Below are 26,433 nucleotides of genomic sequence, written 5' to 3'. Positions count from 1 at the left end.
TACCGCCTCCTCATGCTGCTGCCAGGTCCAGAGTCTGTCATGGGTCCCTGTACGGCCTCCCATTGCTGCTGTCTCCATCGCCACACTCTGCCATGTGCCACTTTCAGGTCTCCTCACACACTGCTGGTGTGTTGAATTTTTTGACATAGGGTGCTGGCAGATTACGGGCCTCCCATAGCTGCTGCCAGGCCCCTAATCTGCCATGGGCCCCTATACCGCCTCCTCATGCTGCTGCCAGGTCCACAGTCTCTCATGCCATGTGCCACTTTCAGGTCTCCTCACACTGCTGGTGTGTTGAATTTTTTGACATAGGGTGCTGGCAGATTACGGGCCTCCTATAGCTGCTGCCAGGCCCCTAATCTGCCATGGGCCCCTATACCGCCTCCTCATGCTGCTGCCAGGTCCAGGCGAACGTAGTCACACAGGGGAGGAACTTCTGAGTGTAATGAACAGAGAAATCGACAGATGGCTGTCTCCGCGCAAACTGAAAATCGGAACCATGTTGACCGACAACGGAAAGAACATGGTGTCTGCTCTGCGTCAAGGAAGGTTGTGCCATGTGCCATGCATGGCTCACGTGTTCAATCTGGTTGTCAAGCGGTTCCTAAAATCCACCATCCCACTGCAAGACATCCTTAAAATGTCACGTAAACTTTGCATGCATTTCAGCCATTCCTACACCGCAAAGCACACCCTCCTTGAGCTGCAGCGGCAGAACGGAATTCCACATCATCGCCTGATCTGCGACGTTGCAACAAGGTGGAATTCAACCCTACACATGTTAGACCGCCTTTACGAGCAGCGAAAGGCCATCACCGATTTCCTGATGTTACAAGCGGATAAAGGTACTCCCCTGTGTAACTTCGATGTCAGCCATTGGCAGCTCATGCGTGACACCTGCCGCTTGCTCAGGCCCTTTGAGGAGGCCACGCTATTCGTGAGTCGGCAGGACTATGGGATGAACGACGTCATTCCTCTGTTGCACGTCCTTGAACAAATGCTGTTAACAATGGCTGGTCAGGGTGCGGTAGACGTGGCGCACAGATCTCAACGCCACATGACCCCTGTGGGGGCAGGACAGGAAGAAGAGGAGGAGGTAGAGGAGGACATTTGTGCTCAGGAATTATTGAGTGAAATGGGTGGTTTTTCCACTCAGCGGACAGGAGTGGAGGAGCAGGAGCATCTGGTAGAGGAGGAGGAGGAGGAGACAGAGGACCCAGACGCACCGTGGCAGTATGCTGTGGAGATGGAGGCAGGGAGTCCCTCGCATTCCTTGGCACAAATGGCCCATAGCATGCTCGGTTGCTTGCGTAGCGACAGCCGAATAATAACCATCAGACAGAGGGATGACTTTTGGCTGTCCACCTTGTTGGACCCTCGCTACCGTTCAAAAATGGTGGCCTTTTTCACACCTGCTGAGAGGGAGGCCAAAATAACGTACTATAAAAACCACCTATGTAGTCAGTTGGTCTCTGCCTTTGTGCGCCAACGTCCATCCTCAGACACTGTGGGCCCTGTGCGCTCGCGTTCCGCTGCCATGGCAGCAGGGGAGGGGTGGGGTGGTAGGAGCAGTGGCAGCTCCACCAGCAGCGGCTGCCTCAGTCTGCAGTCGATGATGAGTAGCTTTCTTCACCAGCGCAGTGAGGAAACTACTAACCAGCCGCAGCAGCAGCAGCAGCAGCATCAGGTGGACCTGGAGCAGGACCTCAAACAACAGGCTTGGGCCTACTTGGACAGCACCCTGCCAACCGAGGTAGACAATCCCCTTGACTACTGGTCAACGAAACTTGACCTTTGGCCCCAACTAGCTGAATTTGCCCTTGAAAGGCTGTCATGCCCGGCCAGTAGCGTGGCATCGGAGCGCGTGTTTAGTGCGGCAGGAGGTATTGTAACTCCGGAGGACACGACTGTCCACCCAAAGTGTGGAGAGACTCACGTTTGTGAAAATGAATCAGGCGTGGATTAGTCTGGATTTCAAACCACCAGTTCCTGACACAACTGACTAAATCCGCCATGAATCATGCCTCAAACATGTGCCACTTTGAGGTCTCCTCACACACTGCTGGTGTGTAGAATTTTTTGACATAGGGTGCTGGCAGATTACGGGCCTCCCATAGCTGCTGCCAGGCCCCTAATCTGCCATAGGCCCCTATATACCGCCTCCTCATGCTGCTGCCAGGTCCAGAGTCTCTCATGGGTCCCTGTACGGCCTCCCATTGCTGCTGTCTCCATCGCCACACTCTGCCATGTGCCACTTTCAGGTCTCCTCACACACTGCTGGTGTGTAGAATTTTTTGACATAGGGTGCTGGCAGATTACGGGCCTCCCATAGCTGCTGCCAGGCCCCTAATCTGCCATGGGCCCCTATATACCGCCTCCTCATGCTGCTGCCAGGTCCACAGTGTCTCATGCCATGTGCCACTTTCAGGTCTCCTCACACTGCTGGTGTGTTGAATTTTTTGTATTTCAATGGTTTTTATTAATTTTAAACAGTATAAAACAGAGGCAACAGAGGCAACAAAACACGCCCACGCAGGGGCTATCAATTGCACCGATAGAAAATGCATAATAGAGCAGACAACGCTCTAATTCCAATAAGGCAAAACGTATGCCCGCGCAGGGGCTATCAATGGCACATAGGTTACAATAACATCAGTGAAACTCAGATTATCGCACCTAAAGACAGCTGTCCACTGTCACATCAAAACAAACAGAAAAGGAAAGAAGAAAAGCAGAGAAGAAAGAAAGAGAAAAAAGAAAAAAAAAGAAAAAAAAAAAACAAAACAAAAAAAAACACACACCAAAGAGCAAGGGTCCATGAGCGCCAATACAAAACTCCTTCACCTCCCTACACTGGCAGGGGGGAGCGTGGGAAAGGCATATTGCAACCACGGCTCCCATATTGTCAAAAATTTATGTTGAGAGTCGTTGCATATACTCGACATCTGTTCATTGAGCATCATAGTAGTCATACGATCCCGCACCCCCTGAAAAAGTACAAACGGACTCTTCCAGGCCTGGGCAATTGTCCTAGTGGCCGATAAAAACAAATAGGAAGCCAACCGCTGCTGACGAGCCAAGAGGCCCGGTATGGGGCAATGAAGCAAAGCATACCGAGCATCCCGGCGTATGGAGAGATGAAACAAAGTGAAAAGGAGGCCAAACACACGAGACCAAAAACGAACCAACCTCGGGCATGACCACCAGATATGCAGTACATCGCCACGATGGCCACAACCCCGAAAACATCGATCACTACAGGCAGGGTTAGCCTGGACCAAACGAGCCGGCACCCAATACCAACGAAACAATACCTTATAGGCTGCTTCCAGCGTGGTCGTATTAAACGAACATTTAGCTATGAGTGACCAGGCTTTATGCCAGTCCTCCGGATCCACAGCCACTCCCAGGTCGCGTTCCCACTGAACTACATATGAAAGAGAAGTGTGCGACGAGCATCTGTTCAAAGCTGCGTAAAGAAGGGAGATAAGGCCCGGGGCGCCCGGACGCTGTTGGCAAAGCCGTTCAAAGGAAGATTTCTGATATGGGAAAGCAGAAGTGGCCCTCAGCGAGAGCAGCCAGTGCCGCAATTGAAGGTACCGAAAAAATTCCGCTGGGGGAACATCCCGAGACTCCCGGAGGACATTCCAGGTGGGAAAGGACCGAAAAATCAAAAAGTGTTGCACCTGTGAGAAACCATGAGCCACCCACCAAGAAAATGCCCTCGGGTGATCTAGACCCGGCGGGAAAAGAGGATTATTAACGATTGGAAGCAAGGGCAAGAAAGGCGACATCAGACCACTGGAGTAACGTACCGAGTCCCAGACTCGTAGGCCATGGAGCAACATCGGACTCAGCACCGTAGGGCGCAGGGCAGGGGGAAGCCATAGAAGTGTCGATAGTGCGATAGGGGCACAATTAGGTAGTTCCAGCAGGACCCAGAGAGGAACGTCGGAGGAAGCGTGCAACATAGACAGCGGGGCAATTTGGCTCGCCTAATAATACTTAGTTACATTGGGTACCCCAAGACCACCTTGGAGTCTATGAGCAAAGAGCGTATTTCTAGAAACTCTGGGATGCTTATTGGCCCAGATAAAACGCATAAACTTCGCCTGAAGCAACCGAAGAAAATGAGGGGGAACCCGCACTGGGAGGGTGCGAAAATAATATAACAATTTCGGCAAGATGGTCATTTTCACTGAGTGAACCCGTCCTATCCAAGACAGGTGCGGAAATTGCCAGGAATGCATAAGAGAAGATAAGGAGCTAAGCAAAGGATAATAATTTGCAGCAAAAAGGGAGTCATAGGTGGGGGTCAAGCGAATGCCCAAGTATTCAAGAGAAGAGGAAGCCCACCGGTAAGGGAAATGGGATAGTAGGCGTGAAACCAAATCTGAAGCCAAAGTAATATTGAGAGCAACGGTTTTATCCAAATTAATACGTAGACCCGAGATCAAGGAAAAGCGCTCAAGAACCCGTTGCAAATTAGGAAGCGTCGTCAGAGGATTAGTAAGGGTCAAGAGGGCATCGTCCGCAAAGAGGCTCAGCTTAAACTCCTGTCCCGCGTATGGAACCCCCGATACATTGCAGTCGGTCCGGAGCGCTAAAGCCAGTGGCTCAAGCGCCAGGACAAAGAGTGCCGGGGACAGTGGGCAGCCCTGCCTCGTCCCTCGCCCAACAGGAAAGGGATCCGAGAAATATCCAGCGTATTTAACGGAAGCCGAAGGAAAGGAATACAAGGCTTGAATCCATGAGAGAATAGAATCCCCAAAACCCCAGCGAGACAGCACAAACCGCAGATATTCCCAGGATAGAGAATCAAAAGCTTTATATATGTCCAAGGACAGTAAGAATCCTGGGATTTTCCGTTGTTGCAGAAAATGTATAAGATGGACCACCTTACGGACGTTATCACCCGCCTGCCTCCCGGGGACGAACCCTACTTGGTCCCTGTGGACCAGGCTACACAAATATTTATTGATGCGAAAACTAAGGATCTTGCCCAATATTTTCAAGTCTTCATTAAGAAGAGAGATGGGCCGGAAGGCTTGCGGTTCCTGGACATCATCGGTCGTCTTAGGAATCATAGAGATATGTGCCCTAAGTGCGTCCGGAGAGGGCAAGGAGCCCTGTCGTAACTCATTAAAGTAGGCAGCTAAAAAGGGTGCCAAAAGGGCTGAGAATTTTTTATAATAGAGACCGGAGAAGCCGTCTGGACCTGGGGCCGCGGTGGACCGTAAAGATTTGATTGCTTGTAGCACTTCCGGTACGGTGACACCTGCGTTGAGGGCCGCCTGTGCTGCCTCGGTTAATCCAGGAAGATGGAGGTCCTGAAAGAATGCCTCTGCCTGGGCCACAGGGAAGGGATCTGGGGCAGCATAGAGGCGCGAAAGGAAGTCCGAGAATCGGGAAACAATCTGCTGGGGATTAGAAGTACAGCCACCCGTGGAAAGTCGAAGCCGAATCGGTTTATAGGGTTTCCCCACAGAATTTAGTTTCCTGGCTAGCATGGGACCGGGCTTATTAGCACACGAATAGAATTTATGTTTGGTCCAACGCAAGGCCCGTTCCGCCTCCGAAGAGGCAAGGAGGTCCAATTCTGTCGCCAGAGCGTCCCGAGCGCGTTTATGGGCCACGGATGGAGATGACTTCCAACGCGCATCCGCAGAGGCCAGGAGAGAATGAAGCTCCGAGAGTCGACGTTCCCGCTCCCGCTTCCGGACCGCAGCCAGCTGTATAACATGACCCCGCACCGTGGCCTTATGCGCTTCCCATAGGGGCACTGCTGAAGAGACCGATCCCGAGTTTTCCGTAAAGTATGTCCGTAAGAAGAATTCTATTTCTTGGCAGGTAGCCTGAGTGGTCAGTAAAGAGTCATTGATGCGCCAATGAAAAGGGCGTCGTTCTGACCCAGAAAGGGCAAGGAGGAGTACCAAAGGATCATGGTCTGACCAGGGTGAGGAGGGAATAGTTATCCGCCGGACCGAGGGGAGTTGCTGGACCTGCATGAATATATGATCAATTCTACAAAAACTGTCATGAGGGTTAGAATAGAACGTAAAGTCGCGTTCAGTTGGATGAAGTTCCCTCCAGACGTCCGCTAACCCCGCTGTCCGCAAAAGAGAGCGCATACGTGCCTCCAGCACCAAGTCATGAGAGGGGGTCGCTCCTTGTGCGTAGCGCCTATCCAGTGTGGAATCCAAGGTAACATTCGAATCCCCCATAACAAGAAGAAGACCCTTAGAGTGTCGAGAAATAATGGTGCAAAGATGTGAAAAGAATTTATGCTGAAAACGGTTAGGCGCGTAGTAAGAGACAAAGGTAACCTCCTGGTCCCAGAGGGTGCCTTGCAGAAGCAAATACCTGCCCGTGGGGTCCGCTATATTCCGAGCACAGACAAAGGGGAGATTGCGTTTAAAAGCTATCAGAACACCCCGACGCTTCTCAGGAGCCGAGGCCGTGTAAAAGATGGGATAGTGAGGTGAAAGATAACGCGGAGCGGAGGACTGAGAAAACCTGGTCTCCTGTAGACATACCACATCAATTTGTTGTGACTTGAGATGATGAAAAACTTTAGCCCGCTTCTGAGGCGAATTGAAGCCTTGAACATTATGTGAATATATTTTCAAAAGGGGTGAGGCCATGGCGGTATCAACGCAACACGCTCAGCAGAAAAAAGCCCAAAGCAGCCAGCAATTTCCACTCCCAATGGCGATCGGACCATGGCGTCCCGGAACCCTGCAGAAAACAAAAACAAAAAAAAACAGAGAAAAAGAGAAGAACAAAGAAAGAAAAAAGGAAAAAGACACAAAAAGTATACACAACAGTGCAATCGTGTCACACCAATGGTGACGTGCATCCTACACATGAAGGATACAGTTAGGGGTAACTCTACCACCGGACAAATGGCTGCAAATGGAAACATCAAAACAGAAGCCCTCAGGGGGCAAAAAGGCAATGTACATAATAGAATATAGTAAATCTTAATAAACTAAAAGTCCCAGGAGCAGGAACCTCCGCGACAACCTCCCCATAGAAACCCGGAGAACCACAGGGGCCAACCCCCCTCCACCCAACCAGGCCCACCGGGTCAACCTCCCACCCCGGAGCCCAAGGGAACCATCACCCAATGCCACAAACGTAGACCCAAGCACCATCACATGGACCCAAAACAGGCTGCGGCAGCAAAAAGTCCCGATTCCTAAGTCCAAGAAGAGACCCCCCCCAACCCGGGATGAAACCCAAAAGGGCAAGCCGGAGCAGTCTCAACCTAGAATGTTGACAAACCGGGGAGGCCCTAAGGGCCAAACTCACGATCTCGTCAGGGTAGTCCCTCGGTGAGACAATATGTGGGAGTTCCAAGGCGCATCTTCAGCCTGGAGAAGAACAGGAAGGACTTGATCGCAAAGGGGTCTGAGGGAGAGCCCCCCTCCTGGTGGACGACCGCTCCCAGATGCGGCCCAGAGCGGGCGGCCTTGCCGAGGATCCAGATGAATGAGCCGGGCTCCGATCAGCAGCTTCCGGCGAGAGAAGATGTAGAGATTCCAAGAGAGAATGGGCCTCCTCCGGCGTAGCCACAGAATGACTGCGGCCCTGGTAGGTGAAGGTGAGGCGGAACGGAAAGCCCCAAGCATATTTAATTCTGTGTTTCACCAGGACCGAAGTGAAGGGCTTCAACTGGCGTCGCTTCTGGAGAGTGGTCTGAGAGAGGTCTGCGAAAAGCTGGTAGCGGTGCCCCTGGAAGCTAAGATCAGGGTTATTTCTGGCCGCCAAGAGGATAGTTTCCTTAGTGCGGTAATAAGTAAACTTGATGATAATGTCCCTCGGGGGCCCATCCGGTCGTCTGGGGCCCAAAGAACGATGTATGCGGTCAAATTCGAGCCGGTCAATGGGAATAGCGGGTGTCAGCTCCTGAAACAGAGCAGTAGCAGTGGAGGTAAGATCCGTGACCGTTTCCGGAATACCCCTTAACCGCAAATTGCCACGGCGGGAACGGTTTTCGAAATCCTCAAGCCATAGTAGTGCGTCCGCCAATTCCTTCTTAAGGTCGCACAGGTCCTGTTCGTGATTTTCAATGACCGTGGCAGCAGCGTCCATTCTATCTTCGAGATCATTCGTCCGATTGCCCAAATCCCGAATTTCCCGCGAAAGACGGTCGGCCAGCTTGGAGGTAGCGGAGGACAATTCTGATTGCAACATAGTTTTAAAGCGGCGCAGGAGCTCGGCATCCCGCAGGGATGGAATGTGCGACTGCCGGGATGGCTCGGGATCCAGGTCCTCCCCACTGCCAGGATCCATCTCACCTGCAGGTAGTGATGGCAGGGGACCCAAACTTGCAGCCAGGGCTTCAGCTGTTGTCCCGGGCGAAAACCGCGAATCCGCGGCCGGGGTCCTGGAAGCCTCCGGCGGCCGGCCCAAAATCGAGGCCGCGGCTTCACCCGCGATCTCCGGCGGGTAGGCCGCAACCTCCCGAACGGTCCGTCGGACACTGGAGGTGCGGGCAGCCGGGGTTTTTTTCCCCATCAGGGTGCTAGAAGGACAGGGGGACAGGTAGGAAGCGGAGGGACCCCCCCTGAGGGTCAGAAATCGGCCGATTTGTCCGGTGGCCGAGACAGTGAATTAATAGGCAGCCATCCTGGCTGCTGCTCACGAGCGCCCCCCGGTGTGTTGAATTTTTTGACATAGGGTGCTGGCAGATTATGGGCCTCCTATAGCTGCTGCCAGGCCCCTAATCTGCCATAGGCCCCTATATACCACCTCCTCATGCTGCTGCCAGGTCCAGAGTCTCTCATGGGTCCCTGGACGGCCTCCCATTGCTGCTGTCTCCATCGCCACACTCTGCCATGTGCCACTTTCAGGTCTCCTCACACACTGCTGGTGTGTAGAATTTTTTGACATAGGGTGCTGGCAGATTACGGGCCTCCCATTGCTGCTGCCAGGCCCCTAATCTGCCATAGGCCCCTATACCGCCTCCTCATGCTGCTGCCAAGTCCAGGGTCTCTCATGGGTCCCTGTACGGCCTCCCATTGCTGCTGTCTCCATCGCCACACTCTGCCATGTGCCACTTTCAGGTCTCCTCACACACTGCTGGTGTGTAGAATTTTTTGACATAGGGTGCTGGCAGATTACGGGCCTCCCATTGCTGCTGCCAGGCCCCTAATCTGCCATAGGCCCCTATATACCGCCTCCTCATGCTGCTGCCAGGTCCAGAGTCTCTCATGGGTCCCTGTACGGCCTCCCATTGCTGCTGTCTCCATCGCCACACTCTGCCATGTGCCACTTTCAGGTCTCCTCACACTGCTGGTGTGTAGAATTTTTTGACATAGGGTGCTGGCAGATTACGGGCCTCCCATTGCTGCTGCCAGGCACGTAATCTGCCATGGGCCCCCGTACCGACTCCTCATGCTGTGACGTTGCAACAAGGTGGAATTCAACCCTACATATGTTAGACCGCCTTTACGAACAGCGAAAGGCCATCACAGATTTCCTGATGTTAAAAGCGGATAAAGGTACTCCCTGTGTAACTTAGATGTCAGCCATTGGCAGCTCATGCGTGACACCTGCGCTTGCTCAGGCCCTTTGAGGAGGCCACGCTATTCGTGAGTCGGCAGGACTATGGGATGAACGACGTCATTCCTCTGTTGCACGTCCTGGAACAAATGCTGTTAACAATGGCTGGTCAGGGTGCGGTAGACGTGGCGCACAGATCTCAACGCCACATGACCCCTGTGGGGGCAGGACAGGAAGAAGAGGAGGAGGTAGAGGAGGACATTGGTGCTCAGGAATTATTGAGTGAAATGGGTGGTTTTTCCACTCAGCGGACAGGAGTGGAGGAGCAGGAGCATCTGGTAGAGGAGGAGGAGGAGGAGACAGAGGACCCAGACGCACCGTGGCAGTATGCTGTGGAGATGGAGGCAGGGAGTCCCTCGCATTCCTTGGCACAAATGGCCCATAGCATGCTCGGTTGCTTGCGTAGCGACAGCCGAATAATAACCATCAGACAGAGGGATGACTTTTGGCTGTCCACCTTGTTGGACCCTCGCTACCGTTCAAAAATGGTGGCCTTTTTCACACCTGCTGAGAGGGAGGCCAAAATAACGTACTATAAAAACCACCTATGTAGTCAGCTGGTCTCTGCCTGTCTGCGCCAACGTCCATCCTCAGACACTGTGGGCCCTGTGCGCTCGCGTTCCGCTGCCATGGCAGCAGGGGAGGGGTGGGGTGGTAGGAGCAGTGGCAGCTCCACCAGCAGCGGCTGCCTCAGTCTGCAGTCGATGATGAGTAGCTTTCTTCACCAGCGCAGTGAGGAAACTACTAACCAGCCGCAGCAGCAGCAGCAGCAGCAGCATCAGGTGGACCTGGAGCAGGACCTCAAACAACAGGCTTAGGCCTACTTGGACAGCACCCTGCCAACCGAGGTAGACAATCCCCTTGACTACTGGTCAACGAAACTTGACCTTTGGCCCCAACTAGCTGAATTTGCCCTTGAAAGGCTGTCATGCCCGGCCAGTAGCGTGGCATCGGAGCGCGTGTTTAGTGCGGCAGGAGGTATTGCAACTCCGCGGAGGACACGACTGTCCACCCAAAGTGTGGAGAGACTGACGTTTGTGAAAATGAATCAGGCGTGGATTAGTCTGGATTTCAAACCACCAGTTCCTGACACAACTGACTAAATCCGCAATGAATCATGCCCCAAACATGTGCCACTTTCAGGTCTCCTCACACTGCTGGTGTGTTACATTTTTTGTCATAGGGTGCTGGCAGATTACGGGCCTCCCATAGCTGCTGCCAGGCCCCTAATCTGCCATGGGCCCCTATACCGCCTCCTCATGCTGCTGCCAAGTCCAGAGTCTCTCATGGGTCCCTGTACGGCCTCCCATTGCTGCTGTCTCCATCGCCACACTCTGCCATGTGCCACTTTCAGGTCTCCTCACACTGCTGGTGTATTCCATTTTTTGTCATAGGGTGCTGGCAGATTACGGGCCTCCCATAGCTGCTGCCAGGCCCCTAATCTGCCATGGGCCCCCGTACCGACTCCTCATGCTGCTGCCAGGCCCGTAATCTGTCATGGGCCCCTGTTGTCGCTTGTTGGCATATTCCGCTCGTTCAGATGCTCCTTCTCCTGCTACTCCTCTTCACGGATTCCATCAGCAGTCTTTCTTGGAATCCGTTTCCAAGAGACAACAGTTTGCGAGCACGCACCAGACGGTGCAGAAGCTGAACGTCCTCCTGTCCAAGTTGCTGCTGCCAGGCTCGTAATCTGTCATGCGCCCCTGTACCGCCTCCTCATGCTGCTGCCAGGTCCAGAGTGTGTCATGGGCCCCCGTACCGACTCCTCATGCTGCTGCCAGGCCCGTAATCTGTCATGGGCCCCTGTACCGCCTCCCCATGCTGCTGCCAGGTCCAGAGTGTGTCATGGGTCCCTGTACCGCCTCCCATTGCTGCTGCCAGGCCCGTAATCTGCCATGGGCCCCCGTACCGACTCCTCATGCTGCTGCCAGGCCCGTAATCTGCCATGGGCCCCTGTACCGCCTCCTCATGCTGCTGCCAGGTCCAGAGTGTGTCATGGGTCCCTGTACGGCCTCCCATTGCTGCGTCTCTATCGCCACACTCTGCCATGTGCCACTTTCAGGTCTCCTCACACTGCTGGTGGTTTCCATTTTTGTCATAGGGTGCTGTATGGCCTCCCATTGCTGCTGCCTCCACCGCCACACTGTGGCTCCACACTCTGGTTTTGGCCCCGTGACTGCCCAAATGAGTGAAGTGTGCGGTGATTCTAAGATCGACGGCACTCATCTGCATGTCATACTGACTGACAGTATTATTTCTCTTCCCCAGCAGACTCCAAGGGCATTTAAATTAAAGGTACAGTGTTCAGCACTAATATTAAGTCTCTCTGAAGCCTAGAAACACCCTTTTTTAAGTTAAATTCACAGCGAATATATTCGACTCGAATCGAAATTTTTCCACGAATTCGCCGAATCAGTCGAATCGAATTTTTGAATACTTCGCTCATCTCTAATTATAACTACTAAAAATCTACTTAAAACAACAAACATTTGTTAGTGTTTGATATCTTTAAAACCTATAAACCTAGAAGATTCCATGCAGTGAATGCTTGGTGAAAGTCAAAATCACTGCTTTATAACTATGCCACCGGATATTTCCACTTTGCATTTTTACACTGCTGTACTGATACTGAGGAAATAACCCCTCCCCCCACAAAAAAAATGTAATACATTGCAGTGTACCAGTTGTTAGGAGTGGTATACACATTAGGGTTTTTTTGCTAGATTTGTTTTCTCCCTGGTGATCTAACCAGTAAGTCTGTTATTTTCAACTTCCTTTAACAGACCTGGCTGTTCAGCAAGAATGATAGTAAGAGGATTGAGACAAACCATTGACAGGGCTTCTTACAATGGCCAGCTTTTTTTTTATAATAGTTGTAATGTACTGTATGAGGCTATGTTCACATCTGTGCAGGTGGTTCCCGCTATAGGTCCACACCTATTCCCACAGTCAAAACAACTCACACATTCAAAAGCATTCCCTAAAACTCTTGTAAAATACCTCAATAATAAGCAATTGACTCTTGGAGAGCCCTACAACACTGGTACTAAAGAAATTTCCTTCTTTTCACACCTTCATCAAACTCAAGCTTGACTATATATTTTGTACCCCAGTTACTCTGGCTAATTCTCTTTCAGCTGATATAAATCCATGTGCTTGGTCAGACTATCTTATTGGCCATTACATATATTGGACTGCCTGATACTCCATACTCATGGTTTCTGAATGATTCCTTACTTTCTGACCTTCCTATAAAAACTGAAATCATTTGGGCTCTTGAGGAGTATTTTACTTTAAACTCTACACCCGAATCATCTATCCCTATTGTATGGGCTGCTCATAAAGTAGTCTTACGAGACCACTTAATTAATATCACCAAGGAACTCAAAATACTATATAACACACAAGCACAAACTCCTTCTAATGATATTTCTCCAGCCATATCAGCTGAGACTAGCATTGGATACCCTCTTAACTGCAAAAACAGAAAAAAATGTAAAATGGTCAAAAGCCAAACTTCTACTTTACAGCAATTCATCATCAACTATGTTTGCTCATAAACTGAAACAAACAATAAGCCCACCGCACATATACAAACTTAAATCTACATCTGGCAATATCACTTTGTTACCTAAAGAAGTCTCACAAATTTTTGAAAAGTTTTATAAGGGTCTGCTTGCCCCCCCATCGATGTAATACCAGATTCAACACTGGATTGTTTTAAAAATATTCTCCTCCATTCATTCACAAATTCCCAAAAAGATATGTTAAATTCATTCTGTACAGAAGCAGAAAGACTCAGTTATTAAATCTTTAAAACGTTCTACAGCCCCAGGTCCAGATGGGTACACTTCAGTCTATTATAAGCATTTTGCCACAATTTAGCCCCTAAATTGTCAGCACTTTTCAATTTTATTCTCCAAGGCCATAATTTCCCAGATGAAATGTTATTGGCGAACATTTCATTGTTACCTAAACCTAAAAAGGATCATCTTTACCCTCAAAACTACAGGCCGATTTCGGTGATTAATAATGAACTAAAAATATTTAGTAGAATTCTAGCTGACCGATAAGCCTCTATTATTCCATCCATAATTTCTCCAGATCAATCAGGATTTATTCCAAACAGGTTAATTACCGACAATATAAGGCTCGCTACCAATGTTATACAATATGCAAATCTACAATCTAAAGAGTTGGTTTTATTAAGTTTAGACATACACAAAGCTTTTGATAGCGTGACGTGGCCTTATCTCAACATTTTACTCCAACGCTTTGGAATAGATGGAAAATTTAATCAAGGCATCCAAGCATTATAACACTCGCCCAAAACAAAAATTAAAATCCCAAGCTATAACTAGGAATTATTTTCTGTGGGTAGAGGCACTCGTCAGGACTGTCCCCTTTCACCACTAATTTTTGCAGTGGCGATGGAACCCTCAATAAGCACCCTGGCATTGCAAGATACTCTAATGGTTTCCAAGAATTTAAAGTTTCTTTGTATGCAGATCATGCCCTACCAGGGACAGACTAACAACTCATGGGGCCCCTAGGTAATAGGGGATCATGGGGCCCCTGTGTCCATGCTCACACTCAAAGCACACCCAAAAAGCCTATAAAAAGGTAACGGGCATTTCATAGGGCCCCCTACTGACCCCTGGCCCTCGGGCAGTGCCCGAGTGCTCAAATGGTCAGTCCTCCTCTGTGCCCTACCATTTATCACTAAACCATTACTCTCTTTACCAAACCTTCTGTCTACTCTTAATAAATTGTCATCCCTTTCAGGTTTAAAAGTCAATCTTTCTAAATCTAATGTGTTACTAATTAATATACCTTCTCCCTTAAGAGAAAGACTTAAAACTTCTTTCCCATTTCAATGGTCTAACGTTTCAATTCCTTATTTAGGAATTGATTTGACCCACTCTTTCCATGACCTGTTCCTATACAATTATAGTACTATTCATACAAAAATTACAAATCTTAAACTTTGGAAAACATTCCCTATATCATTTTTGGGCAGAGTGACAGCAATTAAAATGAGTATACTCCCCAAACTACTATACTTATTTAGGGCCCTCCCAATAAAAATCTCTAAAACATTTCTAGATGGCATCCAAAGGGAGATTGATAACTTTATATGACTAGGAAAAAGTCCAAGATTTTCTAAGCCAGTATTTTATAACTCACAACCCTCGGGTGGTTTACATGTTCCACACTCATGGTCATATTGCATTGCCGCCATATTTGCTCAATTGGCACAGTGGAATATCCTACATTCTAAGATCCCTTGGATTAAATTTGAGTCAGGTTCAATTTACCCATACTATCTCCCCGGTTTACTTTAGTCATCTAGTATTACTTATACAAATGATTGCCCCATATAACTCCCTGGTTGCACAATCCATACAATTATGGAACTCATATAAAAACAAATTTAAATCTGATCTGTAAGATTTCCCCAAAAGTACAAGGAGTGCAGCGCTACATCAAATTAAATGGCCAAAAAAAAAATACAGTAAAATAATATCAATATAGTCAAATAATACTAATATTAAAATAAGTCCACTGTAATATAAATATATGGATTCCTCAGTCCACAGTGAAATATCAGACGTTGTAGGTGCAATCTGGTCTCCCGTTGTGATAATATGAATAGATTGCCTACTCACCAGAAACCCAGTAATAAACGCATATCTGTATCACATGCATCCTAGGATCTTGAATAAAGACAGCCCGGAAATGAAATCCTCTGATGGACCCGCAGTGGTGAAAGAAAGGATACCGATCTGATCTCCAAGTATTTACTTCATCAAGTCTGCAGCAATACCTAAATCACTGGGGCTGAGACATGGAGGCTCAGTGCCAGATATGGAGAATAAAGGTGCTCATAGTGTAGTATTTAAAACTATAAATTTATTACATTAAAATCTGAGCAGAAATACATACATGAATGACTGTATATAGTATGAAACTGCTATGAGCAGTAAAAGCACCCAAAAACACTGACCAGTATACATCTAATGTGGGCCGCCGGACCTCCTGATCCGGCGGCGTAGCGTCAAAGCGTGCAGGGGCTCCTCCTAGACGCGTTTCGTGTAAACACACATCTGCATCACCCCTACTGCAGATGTGTGTTTACACGAAACGCGTCTAGGAGGAGCCCCTGCACGCTTTGACGCTACGCCGCCGGATCAGGAGGTCCGGCGGCCCACATTAGATGTATACTGGTCAGTGTTTTTGGGTGCTTTTACTGCTCATAGCAGTTTCATACTATATACAGTCATTCATGTATGTATTTCTGCTCAGATTTTAATGTAATAAATTTATAGTTTTAAATACTACACTATGAGCACCTTTATTCTCCATATCTGGCACTGAGCCTCCATTTCTCAGCCCCAGTGATTTAGGTATTGCTGCAGACTTGATGAAGTAAATACTTGGAGATCAGATCGGTATCCTTTCTTTCACCACTGCGGGTCCATCAGAGGATTTCATTTCCGGGCTGTCTTTATTCAAGATCCTAGGATGCATGTAATACAGATATGCGTTTATTACTGGCTTTCTGGTGAGTAGGCAATCTATTCATATTATCACAACGGGAGACCAGATTGCACCTACAACGTCTGATATTTCACTGTGGACTGAGGAATCCATATATTTATATTACAGTGGACTTATTTTAATATTAGTATTATTTGACTATATTGATATTATTTTACTGTATTTTTTTTTTGGCCATTTAATTTGATGTAGCGCTGCACTCCTTGTACTTTTGAGTTTATTAGAAAGGTTTTGTGGTTCCTTTTGGTGCATTGGTCGCTTGTCGGATTGCGCTCACTAACTTATATATTTTTTGTAAGATTTCCCCGCTGACTTCCTTTTTGGTAGATCCTAAATTGGGTACTGCATTCTCATCACCAAAAAAAATGATATGGTGGGAAATTAATAAATTGACTACATTATAGTCATTACAGGCTAGCTCAGATTTAGTTTAATTTTCAAATCTTCATTCTCTTAAAAATATCCCTTATAGAGAACTACATAGATATTATCAAATCAGACAATTTTTTTTGCCACAAATTATTCCCCAGTCTCAAAGGATTTAACTATTTTTGAAAAGATCTGTAAATCTTGTCCTAGAAGTAAAGGAATTATATTGACTATCTATAAGGTTATACAAACATCACCTAATCCAGATAAACTACCATACACGCTAAAGTGGCAACAGGAATGTGGTGCTCAATACTCTTTAGAAGAATGGTCTAGCATTATACTGAATCTCTGTAAATGTACTCATTCCATATCTATAAGGGAAACAGCTATGAAAGTAATAACTCATTGGGATTATACTCCCTCTAGAATTCATAACACGTATGTGGATTCTTCAGAGATTTGATTTAGAGGTTGCTCAGCGCAAGGATCTTTCCTACATATGTTTTGGGATTGTGAAATATTGAAACCATTATGGTTTAGGGTATCTTCCTTTGCTTCTCAAATAGCAACTAGCCATATCATCCTTTCTCCATCAATATGGTTACTATTTGCACCAATTCCTGGCCTGTCTCCCCTTGCAATATAACTAATTTATACTATATGTGTAGCCACACAATGGTCTATTGCCTTTAACTGGAATTGCACCAATTCCTGGCCTGTCTCCCCTTGCAATACAACTAATTCATACTATATCTGTGGCCACACAGTGGTCTATTGCCTGTCTATTGCCTTCAACTGGAAAAATCCTTTTGTTCCCCTTTCACATATCATGGATAGAGTGGACTGTATGTTGACTGAAATAATTTTCCATATGTTCTCTGTAACCAGATGTGTGCGGGTGCCATGAATCCCAATTCCCGCACTGGGAATGGCACTGAACTTGCAGGCTGCAATTTCAGAAATGGTGCAGGGACCTTTTTCCTGCTTTTTAGGAGGCACGGCAGCCCATTCAAATGAATCACTACCTAAAAGCGGAGTTCCACCCAAAAGTGGAAGATCAGCTTTTTTACCTCCTCCCCCCCTCCACTGCCATATTTGGCACCTTTTGGGGGGGAGGGGAGCAGATACCTGGTTTTGACACTTCTGGCTCAGTTCACAAAGGCGAAGTGAGACGGAAGTTCGTCCCCCCTCCTTCCTTCCACAGTCTCCTGGGGACCTGTCCCAGAAGACTGTGGGACAAATCAGGATAAGCAGTGTGACTCGCATATGCGCAGTGAGCACCCAGCTGTGAAACCACAAGCCTAGTTCTCACAGTTGAGATGCCAGCACTGGGGATAGAAGAAGGAGAGAAGGAACGGCACAGGTGAGCACGACGCTGGACCCTGCGACAAGTGAGTGTGTTTATTAAAAGTCAGCAGCTACAGTTTTTGTAGCTGCTGACTTTTAAACACAAAAATGGTTGGAACTCCACTTTAATTGCATAAATAGTTTTTCACATTATCCACTAAACAATATTAGGATGTTTGAAAGCAAAGCTTACTTCTTCATGCAAGTATTACCTGAGTTTATATCAGGATATAGATAGCAGAGGCCCCTGCATAAAGAAAGAGAATGGATTCCCTTTTTTAATTTTTTAATTCCCTTTTTTAATTCTGGTCATTATTGCTCATTGTATGTGCAGGTGTCTAGTTACATAGTTACATATTTGGTAAGGTTAAATAAGGACACTGGTCCATACGGTTCGACGTGTGTGCGTGTGTGTGTCTGTATGTGCTTATGTCACTGCCATTTTTAACATCCCTGTACATTGTTTTGGCCAAGAAACATCCAAAAAATTTTTTTTGTTTTGTTTTTTTTTTATTTAAACTCCATTCTGACATCAGCAACTGTGGAAGGGAGTTCCACATCTTTAAGGCTTTAACAGAAAAGAACCCCTTACGCAGTTTAAGATTTTATCCACTTCTCATCCAGCTCCATTGTGTGGCTTCGTGGCTTCTTTAGTGACCTTAGATAAAAAGGTTTTCTCCCAGTGATACAGTCACCATTTAAAAAATTGTATGTTGTAAACAAGGCTATGATTGCAATATTCCATAGCCTTTATATTGTTGTCATTGGAGTTCAGTTTCTGTATAACGCTGTACTAAATGGAATCTGTGTTATCTTTCTTTTTGCAATTTAATGTATTTTGCTATGTGTCTATAGTGCATTGATTGACTGCTGATGAAGAGTCCCCAGGGGTGCCGCAGGAAAATTGCCAAAAATTCCCTGTATTTTCTTTACAGCGGTGCCGGCAAGTTGAGTGAATAGCGCATACAGATGTCACCAGCACTCAGGAAGCTCTGTAGGCAACCCGCCCGGATCCTTCCAACTGATGATGTCATCACGTCCCATGTGGCTTCCTGGGAGTGCGTGTGGCTAGACCTCTGCTCTATCTGCAGTGGTGGACAGCGCTCTTCTGTCGGCAGCTGAGGCAGTACATGCTGACGTTTGAGAGGGCAGAAAAAGAAATAGGGGGAAGGCTTTTCATCGGTGCGCTGCATATGAGCTGTGGTAGGTACAAGCTATTTGTGATAGTAGCAGACATGACGATTGCAAATTTGGTGATTGGTTTTCATGTAATCAAGTCAAAATATCATTTTTTATGTTTGCTGTGTGGTTTTCATTACTTTCTAAATGTTGTGCTGCACTTTTTAGTTTGTATGCTTCTTACGCATTATCCTGCTGCAGTTTGGCCACAGTGTGGGTGCAGCACAGGCTGTGTTTTTTGTGTGCGTTACCTGCGATTTCCTATGAAACTTGTGTACAAATGTGAGTGTGTCTGTATGTGTGTGGTGTGTACATGTGTCTGTATGTGTTTGTGTGTGTGTATACATGCCTCCTTGTGTGTGTGTACACATGAGTGTGTCTGTATGTTTGTGTGGTTTGTACATGCGTCTGTGTGTGTACAAGTGTCCTTGTGTGAGAGTGTGTCCATGTGTCCGTGTGTGAGAGAGTGTGTATGTGTGTACATGTGTCTGTATATGTGTGTGCACGTGTCTGTATGCGTATGTACATGTGTCTGTATGTGTGTTGACATGTGTGTCTGTGTACCTGTGTGTTAATATGTATATGTATATGCATATTACGTTTAATCCTGACCCCCTATTCCTGTACTATCAGAACTGCTTTTTCAGGGCTTGCTCATAATAGCAACATGACTGCTGCTCCTCTGAAAAGCAGTCCGTACTCAGATTGCTTTTCAGAGGCTTTTCACCTTGTGGTATACTTCCAGCCATGGCAGCATCGTGTGTACACTCCAAGCTGCTGCCTCTGCAGCTAAGGGGGAACAATTTGGGGTGGTAAAAACAGCTTGACTGCATGTTTTTACCACCCCCAACCACACCTGTGAACAAGCCCTTGGTTCACATCTGTGTGGCTGCATGCTGTGTGTAGCGCAGCCCATTCATGGGCTGCCCTATCTGCAGAAATGCAGGAAAGAAGTCCCCGACCATTTCTTTTAAATTGTGCCACACCAAAACATCCCACGTTTGTCAGTGTGTGGAGTACCATTAACAATTAATGGCACCCCCAAAGAGCAGAGCATTTGTCTACATGTCATGAACGAGCAACATTTTGCATGTGTTCCACGACACGCAGTAACCAAGCCTTGGACAGGGGTGCCTTGAGACTGAAAATACTTTTCAAGGGCGCCCCAACTGGAAAAAGGTTGAGAAACTCTTCCCTAGACTATTTGTTGGAGTGAATAGACTGTTGCCCATGCAATTAGTAGTCTCTGCTCTATTTGGGGAAGAACCAGTTAAAAAAACAGTGGTGCTAAAAGAAGTTAAACAGCATTTGTTCCAGAACAGAGCCCTGCAGTACCCCACTCACAATTCTAGACCATTCAAAAAAGATCTGCCATTAATCACTACTCTCTGAATGCGCTCCTGCAACCAGTTTTCTATCCAATACATACAATATTACCAATGCCAAAATTTTACAATAGTTTGTAAATTAAGCATTTATGGGGTAATGTGTCAAATGCCTTAGCAAAAATCTAGATATGCTACATCCACGGGTCTTCCTCCATTCAAATTACAGCTTACCTCCACATAGAATGTTAAAAGGTTGGTCTGGCAAGAACATTCTTTCATAAACCCATGTTGATGACTACTAATGATTCTACTTTCAACAGCAATTTCTTGGATATGGTCCCTTATCATTCCTTCCAATGGTTTACATACTATTGATGTTAGGCCAATTAGTTTGTAGATTCCAGGTATATATTTTGGCCCTTTTTTGAATATTGGTAGCTCATTTGCTTTTCATAAATTTGTTGATACCATTCCAGTTAATAAGCTGTGCTTACAAATTAGGAAAAACGGCCTGACTATTACATGGCTAAGTTCTTTGAGAACGCTTAGGTGTAAGCCATCTAGTCCTGGTGATTAGGTTTTCTAGCCTGTCACTAACATGGGTTTCCGTCAACCACAAGGGTACATTATAATGTTAACAACATTACTGTCTATTATACCCCCGCCTTGTTGTTGTGGATGGTCCTGCCAATATATGTGGTCAGGAAGCCACCGCTGTAGAATGTTGTATCTACAATTATAGTTGCCTATTTTACCTCTATCCTTTGCTACCTCTTACTATTTGCTGCTTCATACTTTTCAGCAGCACTCCTGGCAACCACAGAAACCTTTTTGCTGTGATCTTATCTGTGCCACGAGATCAAGTTGTGTCAAAGTCTTAAAGCTGTTAAATATATTTATGTAGTTGATTTTCTCTGTAGAGAGCCCCATTTGAATACCAGTGTAAAAGAGTGCCCATGTTTTTACTAACAATTTGATATTTTCATTTTAGTTAACTTAATGGACTTTCAGTCCACTTTTGGCCCCTATCGAGTAGCACAGAAAACGTCTAGGTCTGGGCATACCACATTAGTTCACATCTAGTGCTTCCACCAAATGACATGACTTACCATGGACTTACCAGGACTATATGTACTGTGTATATGTGTGTGTGTTATTTTTATATATATATATATATATATATATATATATATATATATATATATAAAAATAACACACACACACACACACATATACACAGTACATATATACACACGCGCATACATACACACATCTACAGTACATATACACACACACATATGTTAAAGTGTAAGGAACTACATTTTTCAAATGGTATTTACAGTATATTTCTACCATGTATAGATGACTGCATTGTTTTTAATTTTTTAGGACATTTTTCAGAACATTTTCTGCAAGTACATCAAATAAATGTTGATGTCCTAGTCACTTCTTGTGTGATAAACTGGAAGCACAAATCCCAGCACCCCATGCAAGGACGAGAGGAAGACATGCTTAAAGTCCAGCCTGGGTGAGGACCAAGGTTCCCTCCACAGATATTGTGGAGAAATAGGCATAGCCACTTGTAGACAGGAAGGGTGTTATTTGCAAGATTACCAGTTGAAAAAAAAAAGAAAAAGAAAAAAGCCTAAGTAATGCAGTCACCACATAGAAGGATTGGTAAGCTGCAATATACTACATTTTTGTTTTGGGGTTTAGACATGCTTTAGTTGGGGCTTACTCACACCTTGCACACATACTGTATACCAATATGTTTTGTGTTTGTAAATTACATTTTATTAAATAGGACTAAATAAATTGTTTTCAACGGTTTTGAAAGCCATTTTTAAAAATGTCTAAGTAACTTACCCAATAGGAATAATGCTGAGAAATCCCAGGGTGCCAAATACAATAAAACAGAATCCACTGTACCAATCCAGTGTAACTTGATAAAGTTTGTTAAATCCAGCTGAAGTGCTCACTGCTACAATTTCTATTGCGAGCTGAAGTGCCACAAACACTTTGCCTAAAATAAATGTCAAAAGTTACAGGTATTTTTTTTTTTTAGTGTCATCATGAAGTCAGTTCATTCTCTACAGAGAAAATGCTGAAAAGAGCACAAAGTAAATTAGTACAAATCATCATGATTGTTAATCAAGAATTTGGTAAATCTTACACTTATTTAGCAGGCATCCCTCTGAAATAGGTCAATAGGTTTAAAGTGACAGTAAATAATATACTTCTCCAAAAATAACCCAAAAATAACTGTAAATCCACTACTTAATGGCCCTACAATCTGTAGATTATTACGGTGTTTGATGCTTTCTTGTAAAGTCCTCTGTGAGCCTCCAAACTTCTCCTATTCCCCCCTCACTTCCATTTGTTTGGAATTAGTAGAGCATGTTCGTTGAAGGTATGTGCATGACTTTATGTACACTACAAATTCCATATGTGACATTATGAAAGGAGAGGTGATTGATGGATGCTATCAGAGATTTACTATTAAACACAGTCTAAAAGAAAAACGTCTGCGGTAGACGGCTAAATTGTGTTCTGCACATGCACATTTCTATTAGTGCATAGACATTGGAAAAGCGTCTATTTTTTTCGCTATCATGAATTCCCTAAAAAAACTATTTTTTACCCACTGAAAATTTTTTTTTTAAAAGGAATATATTCTTTAACCACTTCAAGTCCGGGCACTTTCACCCCCTTCTTGCCCAGGCCAATTTTCAGCTTTCAGTGCTGTCACACTTTGAATGACAATTGCGTGGTCATGCAACACTGTACCTATATGAATTTTTTAGCATTTTTTTGAGACAGATAAAACTTTATTTTGGTGGTATTTATTCACCACTAGGATTTTAATATTTTGCTATATAAATGAAAAAGTCCAAACATTTTGAAAAAAAGTGTTTTTCTTATAAAATTTTGTAAATAAATAATCTTTCTTCATAAATTTTGGCCAAAATGTATTCATCTATCTTTTTAGTAAAAAAAAAAAAAATAACCCAATTTAGTTTATAACCAAAAATAATTTAAATTTTTTTTTTATTTTAATTTTTTTTTATATTATTTATGTTTTTTTTTTTTAACATACTGTCACCCTAGCAGTACAGTGTCACCATATTGACACTGTACTACTTGTGGGGGCGTGATAAAGATTTTTTTTTTTTACACTGATTTTACACCCATAAAGGCTGTAAAATCACTACTTTCTCCGTCTCTCTGGCTGCATTAGTAAGCAATGATGTCAGTAAGTGACATCTCCAAATTTCAATGTGAACATGTTTTTACAGTGATATTTCATTCTGTTAGACGTGCGTCTGCTTTTTTAGACGGATTCCTTTATTGTGTCCATTAGTAAATTTGCTTCCGCGTCTATTTGTTAGACGCTTTCTTTAGTAAATGTCTTTTCCATCTAAAAGTAGACGGATTCCAATGAAAAGTAGACTTTAGCCTACGGAAATGCGCCTAGACGCCATTTATGCACTTTAGTAAATCAGGGTCCATGTGTCACCTCGCATGCGTTCATATCTAGAAGACTAAGGTGGAGTCCAGTCCAGGTTTTCCAGGCCACTTTGACAGGGTTGGTTCTGGACTAGATTTTGCATTCTACTGATGACCACCAGCAGGTGGTATAAATAAAGCAGAACTGGATCAAGAGGTTGCTTTTGGCCTGGGACTCAGGAAGCCATACCTGAGAGAGCTGTGGGTGTGAAAGTTTGCTTTGTATAAGAGAAAAAGGTTTGCACAACGTTTTATTTTGTTGGTGACTGGGAGAAGCCCTTCACCTGTGAGATAGGGATCTCTGCTGTTTAGTTAGAGCCTGGATGGCAAGGATTTATTTTCTGATTTGTTTATTTTCCATGCAACCTTTTAAATAAAACTGGCTACAAGTCAGACTTTTAAGAAAGACCTGCCATCTGGACTTCCTTTTTCCCAGGGAGGGTGATCCCCATCTGAGCTGAATTTATACAATAAGAAACACTAGGGGGAATTATAAAACAATGGTGCAAGTATAATGCTTGCGCCACTCTTGTAAACATAAAATATGGAGCAGATGCTGCCCTGAATAACAGAAGAGAAGCAAACCCCTTTGATAATTAGGAACGGTCAGTTCTCTATCATGCTGTGTTTATGGCAGACACAGCACAGAGAACAGAAGAGCTGAAGCTGCATGCTCCAATACTGCTGCACTTCTGGAGAAGAAGGGTTGTTAACCCTGAAAGCTCTGCTCCTGTAGTGTGATCACTGCAACACACACAGCTAAACCTTTGATGGTCCCAGATGTTAACCCCTTCCTGCCCAGTATCATTAGCACAGTGTCAGTGCTTTTTATTTGCACTGATCACTGTATTAGTGTCACTGGGGATGTCAGTGGCCGTTAGTCAATTCCCACCCAGTATCAGAATGCCCGCTGTAGTCCTGCTATAAGTCGCTGATCGCCGCCATTATTAGTATAAAAAAATTAAAATTCCAGTATATACACCACCATTTGTAACATGTAAACCAAATCATTTACACATATTGGGATTTTTTTTTTTAGCAAAGACGTAGCAGAATACATTTTGCCCAAAATTTATGAAAAAATTAGATTTTTAAATTTTTTTACTGGACATGTTTAAAAGCAAAAAGTCAAAAATACTGGGTTTTTTTCAAAATTTTCAGTCTTTTTTTGTTTATAGCACAAAAAAATTAAAAAATACAGAGGTGATCAAATACCACCGAAAGAAAGTTCTATTTGTGTGGAAAAAATGACTTAAATGTCATTTATGTACAGCATTGCATGAGTGTGCAATTGTCAGTTACAGTAAAGCAGCACTGTATCACAAAAAATGTCCTGGTCAGGAAGGGGGGTAAATCCTCTGGAGGGAAAGTGGTTAATATCAATCTCCTTCTCCGCTTCCACGCAGTCACTTCACATCAAATATTATTCCTATTAAAGAGCAGGACATTCATGTAAAAGAGAATTAAAACTAGCCATAGTGCAGCAAAATATCATGAAAACCATTTAAATGGTTTTTACTATATTTTGCTGCACTATGGTATTTTGAAACACATTTTGTATATGTGAGCACATTTCTTTATTTGCTCAAAAAAACAAAAGCATTAGGCACAGACATTTTTATAATGAAAAGTCCACTCACATTTTAGGTGTTGTCATTATAATAAAAAACAAAATGTAATATAGAAACCCCTGTGAAGAGATTACCTGGATAAAAAGTGGTTACTTTTAATGACAAAAAATCATGGTTGGGTTATCAAAATCTTACAAAATTACATTAAGCTAACCCCAGGCATTATAGATAATCACATGAATAAAAGATGTAGAGAAGGTGCATATCAGACAAATAAACAAAAACAACATATAGGAAAATAATATTGTCCGAACACCAAGTAGTCCTACACACAAAGATGTGCCACAGCATATTGCCATACATCCAAATGATTGAAAAATCAAGGTGCAAAAATAAGGTACCATCTTATGTGTGTGAAGCCCACGGGTGCTCGAACTATAGAACTAATGCAGGCCATACATGGTTCGAATTCTGAATGATTTTTCGTCCGAAAATCAAAAACGTTGTTAGCTTGGTAATCCAATGGTGCCATCAATGATTTAGAAAATCGGCCGACCAAGGCATAAAATTCAACCCATATAACAGGGGAGCTACTGTTCCTTCCAGGTCACGCACATATTCTTTTCAGAAAAATGATCGTATGATTTGACCATCATTGAGTCGAAAATCGGTCATTTTTCACAAATTTTCCAACATGCCTGATTACCGAAAAGGGGAGGAACCACGAAAATCGGCCGGAGCCATTGACCCACTAACAGAGCGAAAAATCGGCCGATTATTCTTAGATACGATTTTTGGACAAAAAAATCTGTTGAATTTCAACCCATGTATGGCCGTCCTTAGTCCACCCCAAGTCTGCAATTACTATAGCAACAAATGTTGCATTTGCAAGAAGACACCACCCATCTATTTGGGAAACACAAGTTTTATAAGACCCTTATATGGTATCGGTATATACCAAGTGCAGTGCTCACAAACTGAAAACCAAATTATGAAAA

The 26,433-nt window shown here is 45.0% G+C and overlaps 1 protein-coding gene across 3 annotated transcripts in view; it reads right to left on the bottom strand.

The window, feature by feature from the left end:
* The window catches only part of LOC149468012 (solute carrier family 46 member 2-like), a 58,850-nt gene that overhangs the window by 6,571 nt on the left and 25,846 nt on the right, over positions 1-26,433 (bottom strand). For all 3 annotated transcript variants that reach the window (XM_089670922.1, XM_089670925.1, XM_089670924.1), the window contains one exon: positions 22,224-22,380. In XM_089670922.1, coding sequence (XP_089527048.1) covers positions 22,224-22,380 — 157 coding nt within the window. The remainder of the gene's footprint in view (positions 1-22,223; positions 22,381-26,433) is intronic.

The sequence above is a fragment of the Staurois parvus genome, unplaced genomic scaffold, assembly GCF_062004578.1.
Source record: "Staurois parvus isolate SC_StPar_1 unplaced genomic scaffold, SC_StPar_1.0 ptg000096l, whole genome shotgun sequence".
NCBI lineage: Eukaryota > Metazoa > Chordata > Amphibia > Anura > Ranidae > Staurois > Staurois parvus.
Note: the sequence above shows the minus strand (reverse complement) of the source record. Positions and strands in the feature narration are given on the sequence as shown.